Source organism: Olea europaea, chromosome 5 (genome assembly GCF_002742605.1).
Source record: "Olea europaea var. sylvestris chromosome 5, O_europaea_v1, whole genome shotgun sequence".
Lineage (NCBI taxonomy): Eukaryota > Viridiplantae > Streptophyta > Magnoliopsida > Lamiales > Oleaceae > Olea > Olea europaea.
In genome coordinates this window covers 16,429,080-16,449,735 of record NC_036241.1, presented here as the reverse complement: position 1 = coordinate 16,449,735, position 20,656 = coordinate 16,429,080, and the positions used below count along the sequence as shown (strand labels likewise).

Below are 20,656 nucleotides of genomic sequence, written 5' to 3'. Positions count from 1 at the left end.
AAACTTTTGGCCCATTTTAGAGTTACTAAGTCTAAATACATATATCTTGCCCAAAAGCAATTTAAGTATAACTCAATGCCAAACCTGTAAAGATAATAACACATTTTTCATCTTTCAATCACTATAATTCCCTGCTGCCTTCTTTCCCTGTTCCCTTTTTGCATTTCCTTCTCTTCAACATTACTCTTGTTACAATAGCTTCGTCTATTACACCGACACCACAAGTAATTTTTGTAACTCTTTCAATACATACTTAGTTTTCCTTATTATGTTATCTTTAAGCCTTTATTTGAATTTTTCTTGAGTATCGATATGATTATTTCAAAAAACTCGATTTTTTTAGGTCACCATTTTTTCTTGGCTCTTTATGCTAGTCTTATACTCCTATTAAAGTTCTTTTAAATTTTGACTAATTTTTAATGCTCTTTTAAGACTGGTTTTATTACTTTTTTGTGTAACTTCTAATTCGTTAACGCTCGTTTATGTCTCGAATGATTAGTCCATTAATGTCAGTTACCAAATCTATGACCTGATGGATAGTTTGTAAATGATTTGTCTAATTACATGATAGGATTTATTAAATGTGTATTCAAAAAAATGTTATGGGTAGAACCGAACCCAAATTGGAACTGATGGTTCGGGTTTGGGTCCAATGATTACGTGGAACCGAATGGATCTATTTGCGAAATACTCAAAATATAATGGATGGTTCTGGATATTGAAATACCCGGACTGACCCATCCGACGCCCACCCCTAGTAGGAACCCCGGCCGTCGATGGATTAAATGGATTGGGGAAGGTTCCATTTTGAGATTTGGGCTTAATAAGACGGCCCAACAGAATTAGAGGTCACGTCGACCTAAATGGTTTGCTAGAAAAGGTCCTACACGGTGGGCATTTTCTGGGAGAGTTTTGGGCCGCAAGGTGGACAATACCCATAGAATTATCTTTCCCGGTTTGATCTGACAAAACCTATAATTTTTTTGGAAACAATACAAAACTCCTATAAATAAAAATTACATTTCAATACTAACAAACTTATCAAATTATTTCAAAATTCAAGTGTTAATTCCATTTAATAATATATATACCATATATAATTAGTTAAAATTAATTATCATACTCAATTAATTAGCACCCCACCCACCAAATTAATAATATATTAATTACTAATATCTTAGGATCCCACCCATGACCACCCACTCACGACTGTACCCCACTCCCACTCCCATGGACCCAAACCCATCTCACCCCCATCACCCCACTATACTACCTTCCCTCCACATCTCCATCGGAGGTCCCCATTAGCTCTGGCGACCGCTTCGACAGTCGATTCGATGATCTCTTCGACAATCGATTTGACGACTACTCCGACAATTACTTCGACAAATTATTCCAACGACCACTTCAATGACCACACCACACCCGCGAAACCACCCCACCCCATGGTAAAAAAATTTCCAGAAATTATGGTGGCAACAGTGGTGCATTATAGATGACCAGATTTCTGACTAACTGCGTTATCTGTGACCATACTTATGTTATATGTAACTATTTATGATCAAATTTGTATGTGTGACTAAATTTGATCAAAATTGTCTTCAGTGTAAGTGTTTGTAATCAAGTCAATCTTAACTATGACGGTCTGTGATCAAATCACAATCAGTCATAATTAATACAAATTGATCACAACTAGTCACAATAAATACATACTTAGTCACAGAGGGTCACCGCAAACAAATCTGCATACATCGCAGACAAACAACACAATCCACCCCCAGCATCACCTCCAATGCACCACCACTATCATCTTCAACTCAAAATTTACGATCATAAGTACTACCTTCACTGGCACGCGTTATCAACGATTAACCATTACCAATTTTGCATTCAGTGTGATTGTGACCATGTCAGTTTAATTTGTGACTATTTATAATTAAGTCACATACAGTCACAATTAACATAAATCTGGTCAAAGACATTCACAATAAATATAGACTTGGTCACACTAATTTCCATCACCACTACAAAATGTTCACCACCAACACGTCCAACAAATCCCAACCACCACCACCATGACTACTAGTATCGGTGTACAACATTAAGATCCACTGCTCATACTTGTAAGCAGCGGTGCACCTCCTTTGAAGCCTTCAAACGTCGACCAACATTTAGGCCTACCACTCCACATCGCCGGCCGTCAACCACATCTTCCTACTAAATTTTGGCAACTACAGTTTTACCCTACCAACATTAACTGTAGCAACTACCACTAACTGTAGCACCCAAACGCACCAAAAAATAAGCAAAAGACCAATAGCTATGAACTGTCTTTTGTGCAACACCACCTTCTCCGGCGATGCCCATGCCAGTACCACCACACCGATCGACCATACTCATCAATAGGCATCTATTTATTGTTTAATATCGTCAAACAACAATATACAATCCAAATTTATAAATTCATTATTCACATAACTGAACACGCACATTTTAGTTCAACTTTTGGCTCCGACAATAAGCCACACGATTGCAAACCACCTTCTCCGACGTCTACACACCATACCACATATGTTGTTGCCATGGGTTTTGCCTTGCTGTACTGATGCATGTAACAGTTCGTTGCTGCGTGCGACGATTCTTCTTTGCGAGAAAGAAAGGGCAAGTGAGTGGGGGTCGAACATGCGTGGAGATATCAGAAAGAATAAGCGGTTGTGTAGGATCCCCCCTTCCCCACACAACAACACCGGGAAGAAAGGGCAGATACGTTGAATGAGAGAGAATGAGAGAGATGAAAATGAAATTGATTCGAATAGAATAGAGTTGATTGTCGGTGGGTGGGTATGTAGATTAGGTTTAAGTGAATTTTTATTATTATAATTATTAAAATCTAATTATCACCTGATATGTGAAATTTTAAAAAAATTCCTCTTTATTTATGAAAAGTATTATTTAAATGTAGGTTTTTAGGTAATTTTTTCTAATTTTTTATCAATTACATCTTCCAAAGATTAAGACCCCATTTGATGGTGATTATAAAGATAAATTAGAAGAAAATGAGAATTTGAATAGTGATTTTTTTGAAAATGTGTACTCAAAAAATGAAAAGAAAAATTTTGGATTTACACGTAAAATATTTTATTCTGTGAATGTGTGGTTGAAAAATGAGTATGAGAAATAAAAATTTGTTTTAATGGACTTAAATAGGGGCTAAGCAAGTTGGAAAGTATTTATAAACAATTTAAATTATAAATAGATAAAAATAAATAGTGTATAAATAAATAATATTTGAAGATCTATTGAAATGTGTATATAAAATATGATTTAAGTGTTTACAAATATCAACTAGGCAAACAGCCAAGAAGGGTGCTTTTTTTTTTTTTTTTGGTAGGGTTATATGGGTTGGATTATTTTAAAAACAACTACTGCAACCCAAAAAAAATAAAAATAAAACTCATAAACGCCCAAAAGTGACATGCAAGCCCTTAGAGTAACCATTAATATTTAATAATGTAAGAAATTTAATCATTTAACACCTATTTGGGGAAAATTAAAATTAAATGTTATATAAGTTAAAATTAACAATTAATTTTAACATCATATTTTACGATATCCACAATTTTTCAATCTGACATTATATTTATTTTTATCTAAATTTACTAAAAATATGATTTTATTCTCCAGGGGCCCATAATTTACTCATTGCCCTTCGTACAAATCTTTGTCTTCACGATACAAACTTGATCATAAAACAGAATTGGTTAAGGAGCATTTTTAGAACACTCTAAAATACAAGCTTCCTGGCATTGTACCAAGATATTTAACCATCAGCGTCCCAATTGTACAAGCCACTAAAGCTTATCCAATCGTCTCCCGGCTCTGGACAAGATTTTTTTCCTCAGAAAAATCGTCTCTCACTTCACTCTCGCTCTGTCGGTAGCATTATTGTAGTGGCAGTTTCTCTCTCTAAAATCCCTACCTCACTTCCATGTTGTTTTCTTTTCTTCTTCGCCAATTTTACATTATTTCAAGTCAATTGTCATAATTTTAATAATTAATAATGAAACTGTCGCTAACTGCAATACATATTTTTTTTGTATGTATTTCTATTCATTGAGAGGAATTGTAGAGGGATATAGCTAGTGGGTCATTGCTCAGTGTTTTTCTCACCCCAATTTCTCGTTTTCTTATATTATTGGAAGGAATTTAACTTTTGGAGAGAGATCTGGTGGATTTTCGATCGATTTGCGTATGAATTATAGTTGATCACGAAGGAAATTTGTATTTCGGTGACGGAAATAGCAGTAACGTTGTGACCCCGAGGTACCCATTTCGTTGTCTTTTAGTCTGCGTTTATACTCTATTATTACGTTTTCCGTTCATTATTCCCGAAAAAACAAACACGAAATAATTTTTTCAGCAATCACTAATCAGTATATTTGGAAGAATGTTATAATTTTATTCCCACTTTATTTGTTTGGGGGTTATCTACTCAATTAATTCAGAGCTCAACAACAGTGAACTGGGAATATTATTCGTGGTTTTTTATTTTATTTATTTTGGTTGACGGTATTCTTGATCTAGAGGTAACTCTGATTTTTAGTTTCGATTATATTGTTGAGGTATTAGTTAATTTTTCCCCTTTCATACGATTTTGGAAATTGGAGTTACAGACTTTGCTTTTGCAGTGAAAGAGCGTGAAAAGAAACAAAGATTCTGTTTTTTTCAGAGGACATTTTAAAGTCTCTCGGCATGTTGATTAAGAACATATCCGAGTAAATCCTATATATCTGTCTTTTCAGTCAAAGTCTAGCCGCATTAATGGAACCAGAAGCTGAAATTAAGGTTAGTGTTCAAAACTAAATCAGTTATTTTTTAATTATGAGGAAATTTCCTAGGTTATCTTTTATTGATCTTAGCGATATTTTTTGAGGTTTTAGTGAAATGAGTCTGTTAATTTTGTCAAGATTTTCCAAATGCGATTTACATTTAATAGTATGCCACTAAACAACACAACATCAGGCTTGAAACTTAGTAGCTTATGATTAAACATTATTTTCCAATTGTTATATATTATGGGTTGGCGGGTTGCAATTGTGATCTAAGCTGTTCACTGAGTGATTTTTGGTATATTTAACCATGCAGTATTGCGTACTAAATATGGTGCTTTATTGAGTAGGGAAAGGCCTTGAAGAACATGGGCAGTCAGGTCTGCCAGATCTGTGGTGATAATGTAGGATTGACTGTTGACAGGGAGCTGTTTGTTGCTTGCGATGTCTGTGCATTTCCCGTTTGCCGGCCGTGCTATGAATATGAGAGGAAGGATGGAAATCAGTCTTGTCCTCAGTGCAAAACCAGATACAAGAGACATAAAGGTACATTTTATAAATATTATTGGATGAATCTAGAGTGATAGATTTTATTTGGTTTTTTCTGCCTATTTAAGTATAAATTTACATAAGATTAGGTGCTTGTTTGGCCTCCATTTTAATTAGATTTTAGTAAAAATATATTTTGGAACAGTAATTTTTTGGAGAATGCGTGCTTAAAAAAGAAGGAAATTTTTTAATTTTAATGGAGCCCAAACAGGGGCTAAATATGTAATATAGAATTTTTTTACAAAATGGATACATATATAAAAATGGTGGTGAAAATAGCAGCTCCCCTAATTGCTCACACATGTGCTCTTATGCTTATTTTTTATTCTTATAATTTAGTGCAATGTGTTTCTTTTCCATTCAGATATCAAATGCATTAATTTTTCTTGGTACAGCTAACGCCCGGGTTGTGGATCCAGTGAGGGAGTTTGGATCCCCAGGGTTGGGCAATGTTGCCTGGAAAGAGAGAGTTGATGGCTGGAAGATGAAGCAGGAAAAAAATGTAATACCAATGGCTACTAGCCATCCTCCTTCAGAAAGAGGAGCTGGAGATATTGATGCCAGCACAGATGTGCTGGTGGATGACTCTTTATTGTGAGTTCCAACTTGTGTGGTGCCATGACATTTTGCTTCCTGCATAGGGTTTTCCTGCATAAAATCTGAGTATTATTGTGAGCCGTAGCTCTATTGCTTTAGCATTGCAGTAACATAATTGTCACTACAGAATCTTAACAATGATGGAGGCACTTTGATGTCATTAAACAAAAAGTTGATAGTTTTTAGCTGTAATAATGTAGTTGCATATGTATAATGGTTCTTCTATGCAGCAGTTGCCACTTTTCTTCACTCTATCCGGCCATTGGTTTCCTGTGCTTATTTCTCTGTGTTATGCACTCTGTGTTATGCAGGAATGATGAAGCTCGGCAGCCCCTTTCAAGGAAGGTTTCTATTCCGTCATCCAGGATAAACCCATATAGGATGGTTATAATATTGCGGCTTATTATTCTCTGCATTTTTTTGTACTACCGATTAACGAATCCCGTTACCAATGCATACCCTCTGTGGTTGTTATCTGTGATCTGTGAGATCTGGTTTGCTATATCCTGGATTTTGGATCAATTCCCGAAATGGCTCCCAGTAAACCGTGAAACTTATCTTGACAGGCTTGCTCTTAGGTGAGAAATTTGTGGTCATTTTCTGTTTGAATGTCATAGAACTGTTATAAAAAGTAGATGATATAGCATCTCTATTGTTTGATATCTAGATTGTAAACCATCATTGTTATAGAACTTCCATTTTGGTGAATATACACACGCATGCTACAGTTTCTGACTTCTACCTTCGATTAAATATAAACTATGTCATAGATATGATCGTGAAGGAGAGCCATCACAATTAGCTGCTGTAGATATATTCGTCAGTACTGTTGATCCTTTAAAGGAACCTCCACTTGTTACAGCTAATACTGTCTTATCCATTCTCGCGGTTGACTACCCAGTCGACAAGGTTTCATGCTACGTATCTGATGATGGTTCTGCGATGCTGACTTTTGAAGCTCTTTCAGAAACATCTGAATTTGCAAGGAAATGGGTTCCTTTCTGCAAAAAGTACAACATTGAGCCACGTGCTCCAGAATGGTACTTTGCTCAGAAGATTGACTACTTGAAAGATAAAGTTCAAACGTCATTTGTGAAAGATCGTAGGGCCATGAAGGTGGAAGTTTTAATTCAGAAATTCTGTTGTCTCTCCCCTTTAATCCTGACTTCTCATGTTTCTTCTCCTGCTTGTCCTACAGAGAGAATATGAAGAATTTAAAATTCGTATAAATGCACTTGTTGCAAAGGCCCAAAAAGTTCCCGAAGAAGGCTGGATCATGCAAGACGGTACCCCATGGCCTGGAAATAACACCAGGGATCATCCAGGAATGATTCAGGTTAGCTTGGTTCATTAGTAATAGATCTGATGGGTTGACATATATGCGACTATTACTTGTTATATACCTTATATCTATAAGAACAGTCATCTAAACTCGCATGCTTAGCATCAAAATAGTGCTAATATCATTTGATTGATGGAAACACATTCTTTTTTTTTTTTTTCCGTGTATATTACGAACTCAAAATAAACTTGACTTCCAACAATTTCCAGTGTTATCTATTTTCTTTAAAAAGGGCTTTTGTCAATTGCAGGTTTTCCTTGGCCAAAGTGGAGGTCTTGACAGCGAGGGTAATGAGCTGCCACGGCTAGTCTATGTTTCTCGTGAGAAACGCCCTGGTTTCCAACATCACAAGAAAGCTGGTGCTATGAATGCACTTGTAAGTGATTTGACAGTTGAGATTTGCAGTTAATCTAATTTTTATTTTTGGACGTATAACATGTTATATACCAATACCATGCATCTCTGCAGGTTCGTGTATCAGCAGTTCTTACTAATGGACCATTCTTGTTGAATCTTGATTGTGATCACTACATAAACAACAGCAAGGCCTTGCGGGAGGCAATGTGCTTTTTAATGGACCCAAATCTTGGGAAGTTTGTCTGTTATGTTCAGTTTCCACAGAGATTCGATGGTATTGATAGAAATGATCGATATGCCAACCGCAATACTGTTTTCTTTGATGTGAGTTCATAATCATTAGTAATTATTACTTCTTGCCATTTCATATAATACTGTTATCTAATTCTCTGTTTTTCCCCCTGGTGTCCACTGTTCATGCAAACTTATTCACAAAAAGATAAACTTGAGAGGTTTGGATGGTATTCAAGGTCCTGTCTATGTGGGTACTGGATGCGTCTTTAATAGAACAGCTTTGTATGGTTATGAGCCTCCTCTGAAACCTAAGCAAAAGAAGTCAGGATTTCTCTCTTCATGTTTTGGTGGCTCAAGAAAGAACAATTCTAAATCAAGTAAGAAGGGTTCAGACAAAAAGAAATCTAGCAAGCATGTTGATCCCACTGTTCCAATATTCAGTTTGGAGGATATAGAGGAGGGCGTTGAAGGTATGTTTTCTGTTAGAATCATCCTGTTTAATCTTACTTGTATTTCACGTTATTTGGTTGTTGCTAGATCTATTGGACTTGCATTTTTTTTTTTTTATAAAGCCTCTGTTTTGCAAAATTTATAAGTGGTCACACTTAATTTTCAAACACACATTTCAACCAATGGACCTAGAAGTAATGTCTAAATATCCATTTGTTTATAAATTAAATCATTGATAAATTCTTCCTAAACGGAGGCTAAATTAACCTTAGTGACACTGTATATGTGTCATAGATGCATGGATTAATATGCCTAATTTTCTCAATTAATTTCAACATTGAATAAATAAAAATAATGACTATGAGCCTGTTTGAGCCACATTATAATGAGAAATAGAGTATGAGAAATAGAGCTAGATGCATGGATTAATATGCCTAATTTTCTCAATTAATTTCAACATTGAATAAATAAAAATAATGACTATGAGCCTGTTTGAGCCACATTATAATGAGAAATAGAGTCATTATGGGCCCTACACCAGAGATAGAAATTCAAAAATGGTGGCTTGATGTGATGGATAACGGTCATATTTTTCATTTTAATGAGGTAAAAATGTGGTTCAAACAGGGGCTATATTTGTTCATTTGCTCAATTGATTTCAACATGCCGAATGACAAATATTGATTTGGATGTCAACATGAATGAGTGTGCATACACACACACACACACACACACACACACACACACACATATACACTTACGTATGTATACATGTATATATGGTGTAAATGATTGTTTCTTTCCGTAATTATGATTTGTACTACCGGTTAAATCAGACAAAAAAGGGTGAATTTTGTTGGGTGAAAAGCTTATTTTCTCAATCAATTAGATAATTGTAGGCCCAGGAAAAGGCTCGCCTAGGGAGCTGGGGCATACTTAATATTCCCATGCAAAGTATTTCAGTGTGATGTAGTGATACCATCAATATAATATTTGAATCTAACTTTACTAATTAAGCCCCTATTTGGCCCTCATTAAATTAAATTTTATTTTTCTCTTTCCTATTTTCAATCACCCAATTTTTCATAAGATTATTACACGTAAACCTAAAACTTTTTATTCTTCTTCGATCACACATTTAAAAAAAAAAAAAAAAAAAAAAAAAAAAAAAAAGGAAAAAATGGAAAGGAAAAAAAAAATACTATTTCACTCATTGAAATTTGAAATAATGGGGGCCAAACGGGGGCTAATATCCATGTATCTATTCTCAATTACTTTGCTGTTTATATTGATTTGCAAGTTTCCTTCCAAGTAAATATATTTGGTGAGTAAGGATAGCATCAGATATATTTGTCTTTGCTACGAACACATGCTATTAACACGTTTTGATTCAAAATGAGGTTCCTGTAAGAAAGAAAAACCATATGGCAGGTAGCATAAGCCATTCATTTAAACAATCAATGCAAGTATTCTATGCATGAGATGAATTTAAAGACAATTTAAGCATTATCAGTTGAGGTCATCTACTCAATCAATTCTTTGTCATAGTTTTGAAACTAACCATAGCATTGCACTCCATCGTCAGACATGTCCTCTTCTTTCATGTCTTCTTCCTACTCGTCACCTGAGACAAAACTATCTGAATTTTTGGTCTCCTGTTTGAATATTTTATCCAGTGTTGATTGGTTCAGAATTCTGAGCTAATTGTCTGTGTATATGGTCTGACATCATATGAAGCTAGCAAGGGGAAAGAATATATCTGTAATAGTCCTATCTTTTAATGACCACCTCCTTTGATATATTTCACATGGCCGGTTAGAATTACAGATATGCTGCTTTATTGAAGGTTTCATCATTTTCTCCAACTGTTAATGAACATATTCTTCCGTTGAATTCAAATACTGTCAATATATTGATAAGCATGTGTGATGCTGTATCTTTTCCCTCAACCTTTTTACTCACTTTTATTGCCAATATTTTCCTACTTTCACAGAGTCTAACATTCCGAAGTGCATTTCATTGCGTATTGAGTTTTTCTCAGACAAGAGTTTCGAGTGGAAGATCGTATATGTGAACTTAAATTAATATAGAAAATTTATTTAACTGTTGCCTCTGTTGGTGTTGATTTCAGGTGCTGGATTTGATGATGAGAAGTCACTGCTTATGTCCCAAATGAGCCTTGAGAAAAGATTTGGCCAGTCTGCAGTTTTTGTTGCATCCACTCTTATGGAGAATGGCGGTGTTCCTGAGTCTGCCACACCTGAGACTCTTCTAAAAGAGGCAATTCATGTTATCAGTTGTGGCTATGAAGACAAGTCAGAATGGGGAAGTGAGGTAAGTTGGTTTAATTTGCCATATGAAGTTCTCTATGTCTGATTACATATTGTTTATGCATAGAATATTAGCAAATGTTTCTGGTACCTTGGACTTGAAGGGAACGTTTGACAATTGGAAAATGAACGCTTAACACAGATTTCATTTATGTATGGAAACAGCTTCTAACAAATGTTTTGACATTACTATAAAACTTCTGCATTTATTTTACTAATAAATTTCATTATGATGAGATGGCTTATCAAACGCGTGAGCAGATAAAATTAAAAAATATGGAAGTTCCTAACTGCAGTTGGAACATAATGGGAATGGAGCATACTTTCCCTCGTGTAGTTTCTTAGGAAGCTCTAGAACAGGAAGCAAGTGTATTTTGCATCTGTTAATGGAAATTGCTGTGGCATGCTGAAATTATCATGTGTTTCTAATCTCTTTTATTCCTTTTCTCCCTCCCATCAAGGGTAAAAAGGTAAAGAAAATAAAGATTTTTTATGCAACTACTTTGCTCAGGCTTTTCATAAAGAGCAGCTTTTAAACATTTGTTTGGTGCCTTGTCTTGCTCAATAAAATTGAGGTGCGAAGTAGATATATTGGATATGTTTACATGCCAGAGCAAGTCAAAATTTCTCTCTTTTCTACTTCACAATATTTACTTATATTATTCTTCTGATGGTTTCAATTATAATTACTCATCAGAATTCAAGGGTGCTACTGTCCGTAAAGTTTGGTCAAATAAAACTTGCATATAGAATCCATTTGATGTCAGGTCTCATAGTAATACCTCTGCAAATTACAAAAAAATCATAAAGAAAAATAATATTTAGAAGTAAGCTAACTTTTGCTTAATTTTCTCAGTTTTAACTCTATTGGTTCTCCTTGTCATTCTTCCAAAAAAATTTAATCCATAATGTGATGATTTATTTCTGCGTAGTTGCATTGCATTATGAATATTTATCATCTCATTCAAAATTTATGTGGGGAACCTAACCAACTATTGCTAAGGGAATGTTCGTTATACGTTTATTTTCCTACTGGATATCCTATGTAATACCGTATGTGTCGGAATTAACAGTTCATAATACTAATTTTTTTATCTTATCCACAGATTGGATGGATTTACGGTTCTGTCACAGAAGATATTCTTACAGGGTTTAAGATGCATGCTCGTGGTTGGCGATCAATTTACTGCATGCCTCAGAGACCAGCATTTAAGGGATCAGCTCCAATTAATTTATCTGATCGTCTAAACCAAGTGCTTCGATGGGCCTTGGGATCTATTGAGATTTTATTTAGCCGACATTGTCCCATATGGTATGGCTATGGTGGAAGGTTGAAGTGGCTAGAAAGGTTTGCATATGTCAACACCACAATTTACCCAGTTACTGCAATTCCTCTGCTTATTTATTGCACGCTGCCAGCTGTCTGCTTGCTTACTGGAAAGTTCATTATGCCCCAGGTTGGTTCTATCTCCCATTCCTACCTGAACATATCATTATTCATTTTTTTGTTTCCATTTGAGCAATGGCCATTGTCTTGTATTTTACTTTGGCAGTATCTCGAGATTAACTTGAATTTAAGCATCTGTCAACATAGATCAAAATTTTATAAATTTCATTCATTTCCTTTACGAAAATTTTGCTCTATTATTTCACTTTGTGGTTGACGATTTGATATCAAATCAGTGCCATACTTCCTGTAGACATGCGTTTACCTTTTTGCTCTTGGTCCTTGACATAACGGAAACGCCATAATAGCATTTTATCATTTGTCTCCAGAATTTACATTATAAAATGAGATCTCACAATGGGAAAATTATTGCTTTGTATTGCAGATTAGTAACTTAGCAAGTATCTGGTTTATCTCTCTCTTTCTTTCCATCTTTGCTACTGGTATACTGGAGATGAGGTGGAGTGGGGTTGGAATCGACGAGTGGTGGAGGAATGAACAGTTTTGGGTCATTGGAGGTGTTTCATCTCATCTTTTTGCCGTCTTCCAAGGTCTTCTCAAAGTGCTTGCTGGAATAGACACCAATTTTACCGTCACGTCCAAAGCATCGGATGAAGATGGGGATTTTACCGAGCTCTACATGTTCAAATGGACAACTCTTCTGATACCCCCGACAACTCTCCTTATAATAAACATAGTTGGTGTTGTTGCAGGAATCTCCTACGCGATCAATAGTGGTTATCAGTCATGGGGTCCACTATTTGGGAAACTTTTCTTCGCGTTCTGGGTGATTGTTCATCTCTATCCATTCCTCAAAGGTCTTATGGGCCGCCAGAACCGGACACCCACTATTGTCGTTGTATGGTCCATTCTTCTTGCATCTATCTTTTCATTGTTATGGGTGCGAGTCGATCCTTTCACTACTAGAGTCACTGGCCCGGACATTGAGCTGTGTGGAATTAACTGCTAGAGCTGACATTTCCTCGATGATTTCATCTTCGTGTACCTTTGTCTATGTGAAGTTCACATTTGTATAGTAATGCAAATCTATGTAGTTTTATCAGATAATAGTTTGCTTTTTGTGTGTTCTTCTAAGAAAACAAAGTGAAGATTTGTATGTTGTTCAGCTCTCTCCTCCAGTGCTAGATGTAAGACTTGGAACATGAACTTTTGTGTGAACATTGTGTGAACGCACTTCTCATCCATGTAGTAAAATTTTATTCAGTCCCTGCATTATCTTCTCTATGTTAAGCAACAACTAGATCCTTGATTGATGATACGAAGTAGGTACATAATGTGGGTTATCTCAATCAACTTCGTATCTTTTTGGCTGGAGATTCTCTCTTTTAATGAACACGACCCTTTCAGCAATTTTTTTTTCCCCATTTCGAGGGCATGTTAGAACTGATGGACTCAATGGGATTGGGCCTGATAAGGACGACAAACTCTCGCGTATTGTTCAATCCAAACATGCTATGAATGTAAAATCTTGGGCTAGTTCTCAGTTAATCGTTTTTTGCCAAAAAAGTGAACTGGAGGCTCCCATTTCATGCCAATGAATCTCCAGGAGTAACTACTCACTCAAAAATGAAGGTAGTAACAAATTGGCTGAGTTTTGAAGCTTTTTCGGGGAAAATTTTGGACCTCAGAAAAAATGAGATTTCAGATAAAATCACAGAAATATCTGAAAGTCAATTATGAATCTTTCAACGCTAGAAAACACACGAGATTCATCATAGCTCCCACATCTCGTTGCACCTCTTTCTCAACAATTCTCAGGTGCCCTTAGTCTCATTTCACCTCTTTTTACTCAATTCTCAGGATGGTTGGGGCTATATTGGTGAGGTCTTTTACTGATAACTTCTCATGCCCATTTTTATGCTTGGATTCCCTTTCTTCAAGTAGCTTAAATGTTAAGGGCAATTTGGAGTTGGATAAAAAACTTAGAAGGAGAAAGCATTTGAAGAAAGTGAATTTGAGCACTTCTTTCTTGGATGCCTGGTATGAATGGAGATTGTCAGCAAAAATGCTTTCATTCTACACCTTTAAAAGCAATTCAAGAAAGAAACGTAGGCTTCATTCCCTCACTGTTGTCAATGAATTGGGAGGGCAGTACGAGGATACATTCAATGATGTCAAAATGGTGAGTAATCTCTCATTCATAATCATCACTTACACGTAGTTTACGCAAACAAGAAGAAAAAATTAAGTCTTGTGTACTATGTCTGATTCATTGGATTATTCAAAGCAACTATATCTTTAGTATTGCATATAAGTTTTGGTTTATCTGCTCCATTCGACTTGTTCTTGTGATGTGTTTGTATTCTGAACTACGCAACTTTGAAAGAGGGTTGGATAGATTGTCTATGCTCTCTTAGGTTCTGTTTGGCATTATCTACAGAATCGGACTTCTGTTCTCATGCAAATAAATTCTTTCATCTGCATCAGAAACTGTGCTGCGTCGACGTTCAGTAAAAAGGACAGTTCTGTTTGCCAATTCATAAGAAAGAAAATCATGGGAGTTCCATTCATGTATCTGAGACTGGACTATTGGTTCTCAATTGCCTGTTACTGTAAAATTAGTGCCAACTAATAAGAATCTAAGTTCCACTGTGTAAAATTCCCTTATGTTTCTTCTTTTTGATGTTTTTAGTTAAGTATACGGATTGAATTTCTTCAGCTTACAGGACATAATCAACTGCTTCACGTTTAAAGCTGTGAGGACTGTTCTTGAGCAACTCTATGAGATGAATCCACCACAATACGCTTATTTACACAAGTAAGCAATACATTCCTGATGCTTATGCTTTCTCTGATTTAAAGCTTCGGTCAGCATTCAGATTTTGAACTGCTGAACAGATATCTTACCATACATTTCACATTTTTTTTTTTTTTTCAACTTCTCACTTATTTACACAAGTTGGTGCAAATTATCTTTTACAACTGTTGAATGCAAAGGCTAATTTGATTACTTGGTGTCTGGAATCGTTCTTAATTTTCTCCATTTTGACAGCTTTATTGCAGATAACACGACCAAAAGTGGAAAGCTTTTTCTACAGACTTTAGCTAAGGTAATATCCAAAAATAGTGTTCAAATTTTCTTGATAGTTCTGTTACTGTTTGAGCCAAGATATAGAGTTCTTCCCCCTTGGAATTTTATGGCATGTTAGGTTCATCTGACTAGACATGACAATTGACTGTTGAAACTAAGAGAATAGAGGAAGAATTGTGAATAACTTCTGTATTCTGTGATAAATAAAACTGTACAAGAGCCCTCCTCTTATAGGTGAAGGAGGCAAGCACATAAGGTAAGTAATAATGCTAATTACACAAATCATGCTTTAATTATACAATTACACAAATCATTTACAAATATTATCACGCACTTCTTCTGTTTATTGCAATCTGATTAATACATTCTAGCATTTCAAACACGCTCTTAAAGTTCCAGAAGTTTCGAGAAGGTTCCTTTACTATGCCACAACAGAAAACAATCCTGTTTAATGCATGAAATACTTCTAAAATGCAACGGGGGCATATTTGTTCTGCAATATTAGGCAAAACTATGAAGGACAAAGGACGAGTACAAGATTTTAACATTTTTTTCTTCATTAATCATATATAGCCCCAGTTTGACAATTATTATTTTGGAAAAATAGAGTTTTAAATAGTGACTTTTAGGATCCAGTCGAGTACGTCAAAACATTTGAGTAGTGTTTATATAGTTTCAATCAATCGTGCAAGTCTTTCGCACTTTCTTGATATTTACAGGAAAGGCGGGAACTCGCTGAAAGAGTAATGATAACACGACTTAGCCTATATTCGAGATGGATTAAGGTACATCCATGGTTTAGTAGTAGTTTATTGCTTGATTTGTTGATTATTTATTTCACTTGCTCAGACCTTCCCACCAATTTTTATTTTCTTTTTTTGGGAAAATTGTGCCTTATATGCCTTCACATAAGGTAACATATTTTTTTCATTAAAAGTTCGACACATGCATAAAATTTATAAATGGGTGACGGCAAACTGGAGTACAGGACCTTTGCATGACTATGATGTAATATAAAGTCACTCCATTTGAAAATTTAGACAATTTTTTTGTCTTCAGTGTGATATTTTAAAGTTTTAGAGGAGGTTGTTCAACAACCACGGAAGCTAATGATAAATTTGATTTCTTCTTGTGGTGATTGAGATCTAGAAATGCGATCATGCCGAAATATATAAAGAAATTTCTGATGAGAACTTGAAATTGATGAGAGAAAGGCTTCTGGAAACCATTGTATGGCCATCTGATGACACAAATACTGAGAAAACAGATTGATGGGAGATGATGCCTCACTTTTGATGGGATTTTGTCTTCAATTTATGTGCTTCATACCTTGCTAGTCTAATGCCATTTTGACATATACATCTTCATGTATAACTCCCATTTGAACAGTTAATAAGGGGAGGAAAGTAGCTAAGATTGCAAATATTGTTGTGGCATAGCCTCACTGTGTGTATAGTCTTTATTTGAGTAGTTTTTACTTCGATAAATTGTCAAATTTCTATCAAATCTCTTGGTTGGAATTATCTCTATCAAAAATAATATAGTGCCAACTTAAATATATGGATTCATAGAGGTACAAAACATATATTTCTATTTTTGTGTTTTTAACAATATTTTTAAATGTTTCCGCCAAGGCATTTTGCGCATATTTCGAAAGATTAAGACTTAATGTCAAGAAATAAATGTTGAAGGTAAAAGTGACAATAAATATATAAAGAACACGATAGTAATGACACGATAGGCATGAGTGAGGAGGTATTGATCCAAGTTAGGCATGATATTGTTGATGACCTCTCAAATGACAAAGACAGACAACTTCAAAGAAATACTAATCCCGTAGATAAGATATTACAAGAGTTGTCATCCTTATAATGAGTAGATGAGAAGTCACATAAAAATACCGTACGCCATCTTGTTCCATGAATGATGAATACTCACTTCATACTCGACAATTTGTCGAATATTTATTGATATCGATATAAATTTTTGTTTCCCCAACTAAAAGGTAATTTTACTTTCGTAACTATTTTTTGAGTGACAGCTTACACTTTCGTACAAGAGAAATATTCAATTAGCGATCGCATATTTGTCTCTATTAAGTCCACGTTTGAGTCTCGTTATAAAATGATCATTTTTCTTTAAATTTATTTTCAATAAAATAATTTTGCACGTAATTTCAATTTCAATTTTTGTTTTTAATTTTACTTTTTATAATTGTTCTAAAAAGTGTAAAACATGGTTAGGTGTGAAGTTCAAGTATTAAGCTTTACGAGTCTAGATGAGGTCTCGACATAAAAAAACATTTTCTAATTTTTAATCACTGTAATAATCTCTTAATAATGTAAATAACATACCAAACATCTAAAATTGTAAAATACCATATATTTACTTAATAATTCCTATAATTAGTCAATTATATAATTGAAGAAAATTGAAACTAAATTTAAATAAAATATTTTAAAACAAAAAATTAATAAAGCATATCTAATCACGCGTGACAGTTAATCGCTTAATTTTATACTTACTGCCAAGGCGTGACATTTTGTCCGTGCCATGAGCCTAGGGCCCCTAGACTTTTTTTTACAATGATTTTTAACTATAATATGTTTTTCAAAAAGCCATTTTTACAAAATTTTATTTTTATGAAAAATGGTCCGAAACATTTATCATGCACTTTCTCTCTCCTTGCTTCATTGGTGGATTCCAATCAATTCAATGTTGCGTTCAAATCCGCGACCCGTTCAACCCACCTTCTCTTCCACTCCAATTGTCAACCTGACCTGCCAAGTCCCGTTTGCGGTGGAAAAACATAGTTGAAAATATATATACACACACACACAATGTCAATTGTTTATCATAGCTCGATCCACGTCCTCTATATTAAGCAAAAAATAAAATAAATTTATTGAATTTAATATTCTTACATGCAATAATATTATCATTCACCACTTCTATGTTCTTTTTGGAACAAATATGATATGAGACAATGCGATTTTGTGCAACCACAACGTTGTATACGCAAAAGAAAGTGCAAGTAGAAAAAAATGTCCACTGGGGCATATCTCAGTGGTGCAAAGGATAAGAGTGAGATATACTCAATTTTGCTAGCAGCTGCAGTGTGAGGGTTTGATTTCTGAGACATGGATTGAAACTCTTTGTGGGCACTAGTGTACAGGTAGTCCTTGTTCCCTGATTAACCTCTCTCATGATGCTTCAGGGGCGGGATGGTGGGGGATCCTTAAGGTGGGAGTTCAACCTTTTAAGAAAGTGCAAGTAGAATTGTCAGAGATCAAATACTTGTTTCGTCTTATTAGATGTTAATTACGAATTTAATAGTAGAAATAAATTCTACAGTATTAAAAAAAAAAAAATACACAACATATATTTTGTCTTTTTTTGCCTCTTGTTTATAATCGATCAAATAATTTTATTACATAAGTACTATCAGTTTATTCACCACACATATCTATTTGTTTATAATTCAAATATTTTACAATCCCCTAACAAACAAGGTATAAGAGTAACACAACAAATCTTGGAGTATCTATCAGTAACTTTTTAAATATGAAATACTCTTTACTTTAAAAGTCAATCCTTAAAATCATATTTCAAGAAACTCTTTAAATTAACATTTTAATTTAGAGAGTGCCTATAATTAAATGCATTTAAAGTATTTTAATTTTCGATATAGAAAAATAATAAAATAATCTAAAAAATTACTAGTTAAAATAAAAAAAATAGAGAAGAATAATAAATATATTTTGGAAGTAACAAAATTAAGTGCTAAATATTAAAAATTTGTTTGAGTATTTTAAAATTTTAATTCTCTAAATTTATAGATACTTTTCAAATGATAGATTATATTTTTAAAAATAGAAAGTTTCTTAGAGACATTCTTATATTCACATACAATCATGTGCCAAAAACTTGTAATTAATTTTTATTTTAAAAAATATGCAATTATTTTGGTGTTAAGTGAAATGCTTTTATTTGATGTAGAAACTATATGTGAATATTATTAAAAGTAAAAACCATAAGAGGAAGGAAAGTATAGGAAGGCATGAAAAGAAAAAAGAAAGGATAAAGCTTAGTGTATATAAGTGGTCCCCACACCTATGTGAGTGTATAAATACCCTCGCGTACATAAAATTACATACATTGCTCTCGGAGCATAGTCCAGTGGTGCAAAAGACAGGAGTGAGGTTATCTCACACCTTGCTGGCAGTCGCAGTGTGGGGGTTCGATTTCTGAGATATGGAATTGGACTTCTTGTAGGTGCAGTGTACAGGTAGCTCTTGTTCCCTGACCTGATGTGACACATCCCGCCATTTACCTCCCTCACAAAACTCTAGGGATGAGGCGATGGGGACCTCAAGGTTGGGGTTCAACTTTTTTTTAAAAATTTCATACACAAAGCACAATTCAAAACGAAATATAACATATGGGTCCCGATATTATCAAAAATGTAGTAGGTAGGTGCTTGGACAAATATTTTGATAGCATCAATCCTCAACCTTTCATTTTTGTAATATCAAATCCCAATATTTAATTTTAAAAACTCAATTTTTTGTCAAATAATAAGTTGCTTTACATAAAGATTTTTTTAAAAAAGTTGTTTTTTAATCTTTTAATCAAAGATAAAGGTAAAATTGTTCATTGAGGACTCAAGTGCACAGAATTGCACTGCAGACATCAAATAATAAGTTGAGAACTCACTTAATACATTTTCAAAAAGATAAGGACTCCATTTGTAATTATCCCCAAAAATAATAGTAGAAAATTGTGGGCCAACCTCCACCGGCCAAACGCGCCCTATTTCTAACACTTTCAAAAGTCTCAACATTTGACTCGCATTTCAACTTCATTTCGCGTAAATTTCAGGATCATTTCAATTTTGCATTTCAGTTTCTCAATTTCATCTACAAACTCATGCTCTCTCTTTAATCCTTGCGGACCTTTTTCTCTCGATCTTTCTATAGATGCACCCTTGTGTATATATATACATGTGTACATAACTATCTGCCCTTCTCTCTCTCGCCGTTTATAAATTGTACCATGAAGACCACTGTTCTTTTCATTTTCTCTGATCATTCCTGAAGTAAGAGATCACTGAATGAGTGAATGACCCAATATTACAGGACTTAGATCTATGCGAAAAGCTTCCATCTTTTTAACCATCTGTAAGTTTTGGGTGGGTCAGTGTTTTTTTTTTTTCCCTTTTTTTTTCGGGTTATTTGTTGGCTTGAGCTACCCAAGGGAGTTGGTTGGCTTTAGGCTTTGTGGATTGAATTCTTTTCTCTACTGATTTGTTCATCTCTACTGTTAAATTCTTTAAGATATGTCTTGCGAATCATGGAAAGTATTTGCCGATAAAGTATGATTGTACAAGTGATAATTTTTATCCGTTTGGATTTTGTTCTTATGGAATTATTCTTCAGCAGATTTAATATGAATTAGATCCTATTTATT

The 20,656-nt window shown here is 34.5% G+C and overlaps 2 protein-coding genes and 1 long non-coding RNA gene across 4 annotated transcripts; all 3 read left to right on the top strand.

Moving 5' to 3' along the window:
- Positions 1–3,771: 3,771 nt before the first annotated feature.
- Positions 3,772–5,354, top strand: LOC111394855. The gene is made up of 3 exons (XR_002702751.1): positions 3,772–4,323; positions 4,689–4,845; positions 5,180–5,354. It is a non-coding gene; the product is annotated as an uncharacterized LOC111394855 (long non-coding RNA).
- A 352-nt stretch (positions 5,355–5,706) lies between these two features.
- LOC111394853 (cellulose synthase A catalytic subunit 3 [UDP-forming]-like) lies at positions 5,707–13,371 on the top strand. The gene is made up of 10 exons (XM_023020883.1): positions 5,707–5,972; positions 6,287–6,553; positions 6,746–7,091; positions 7,174–7,311; positions 7,568–7,693; positions 7,786–7,998; positions 8,114–8,378; positions 10,490–10,692; positions 11,795–12,145; positions 12,521–13,371. Exons 1-10 carry the CDS (start codon positions 5,722–5,724, stop codon positions 13,103–13,105), a joined length of 2,745 nt encoding a protein of 914 aa, XP_022876651.1. The 5' UTR covers positions 5,707–5,721; the 3' UTR covers positions 13,106–13,371.
- A 456-nt stretch (positions 13,372–13,827) lies between these two features.
- Positions 13,828–16,747, top strand: LOC111394854 (chaperonin-like RbcX protein 2, chloroplastic). Of its 2 annotated transcripts, none has more exons than XM_023020884.1 (5): positions 13,828–14,278; positions 14,823–14,914; positions 15,149–15,206; positions 15,907–15,972; positions 16,337–16,747. In XM_023020884.1, exons 1-5 carry the CDS (start codon positions 13,958–13,960, stop codon positions 16,457–16,459), a joined length of 660 nt encoding a protein of 219 aa, XP_022876652.1. In that variant the 5' UTR covers positions 13,828–13,957; the 3' UTR covers positions 16,460–16,747. The 2 variants fall into 2 exon arrangements, with proteins under 2 accessions (XP_022876652.1, XP_022876653.1); XM_023020885.1 differs by having other exon boundaries at positions 16,331–16,462.
- The last annotated feature ends 3,909 nt before the right edge of the window (positions 16,748–20,656 follow it).

Bases quoted from the DNA above. Each gene is read 5' to 3' on its own strand.
- LOC111394853 (XM_023020883.1), top strand. From the start codon at position 5,722: ATGTGTTTCTTTTCCATTCAGATATCAAATGCATTAATTTTTCTTGGT. The intron at 7,092-7,173 runs GTGGAAGTTTTA...CTTGTCCTACAG, and splicing joins AAGATCGTAGGGCCATGAAG to AGAGAATATGAAGAATTTAA. The intron at 7,312-7,567 runs GTTAGCTTGGTT...TGTCAATTGCAG, and splicing joins ATCATCCAGGAATGATTCAG to GTTTTCCTTGGCCAAAGTGG.
- LOC111394854 (XM_023020884.1), top strand. From the start codon at position 13,958: ATGGTTGGGGCTATATTGGTGAGGTCTTTTACTGATAACTTCTCATGC. The intron at 14,279-14,822 runs GTGAGTAATCTC...TTCAGCTTACAG, and splicing joins CATTCAATGATGTCAAAATG to GACATAATCAACTGCTTCAC. The intron at 15,973-16,336 runs GTACATCCATGG...ATTGAGATCTAG, and splicing joins TATATTCGAGATGGATTAAG to AAATGCGATCATGCCGAAAT.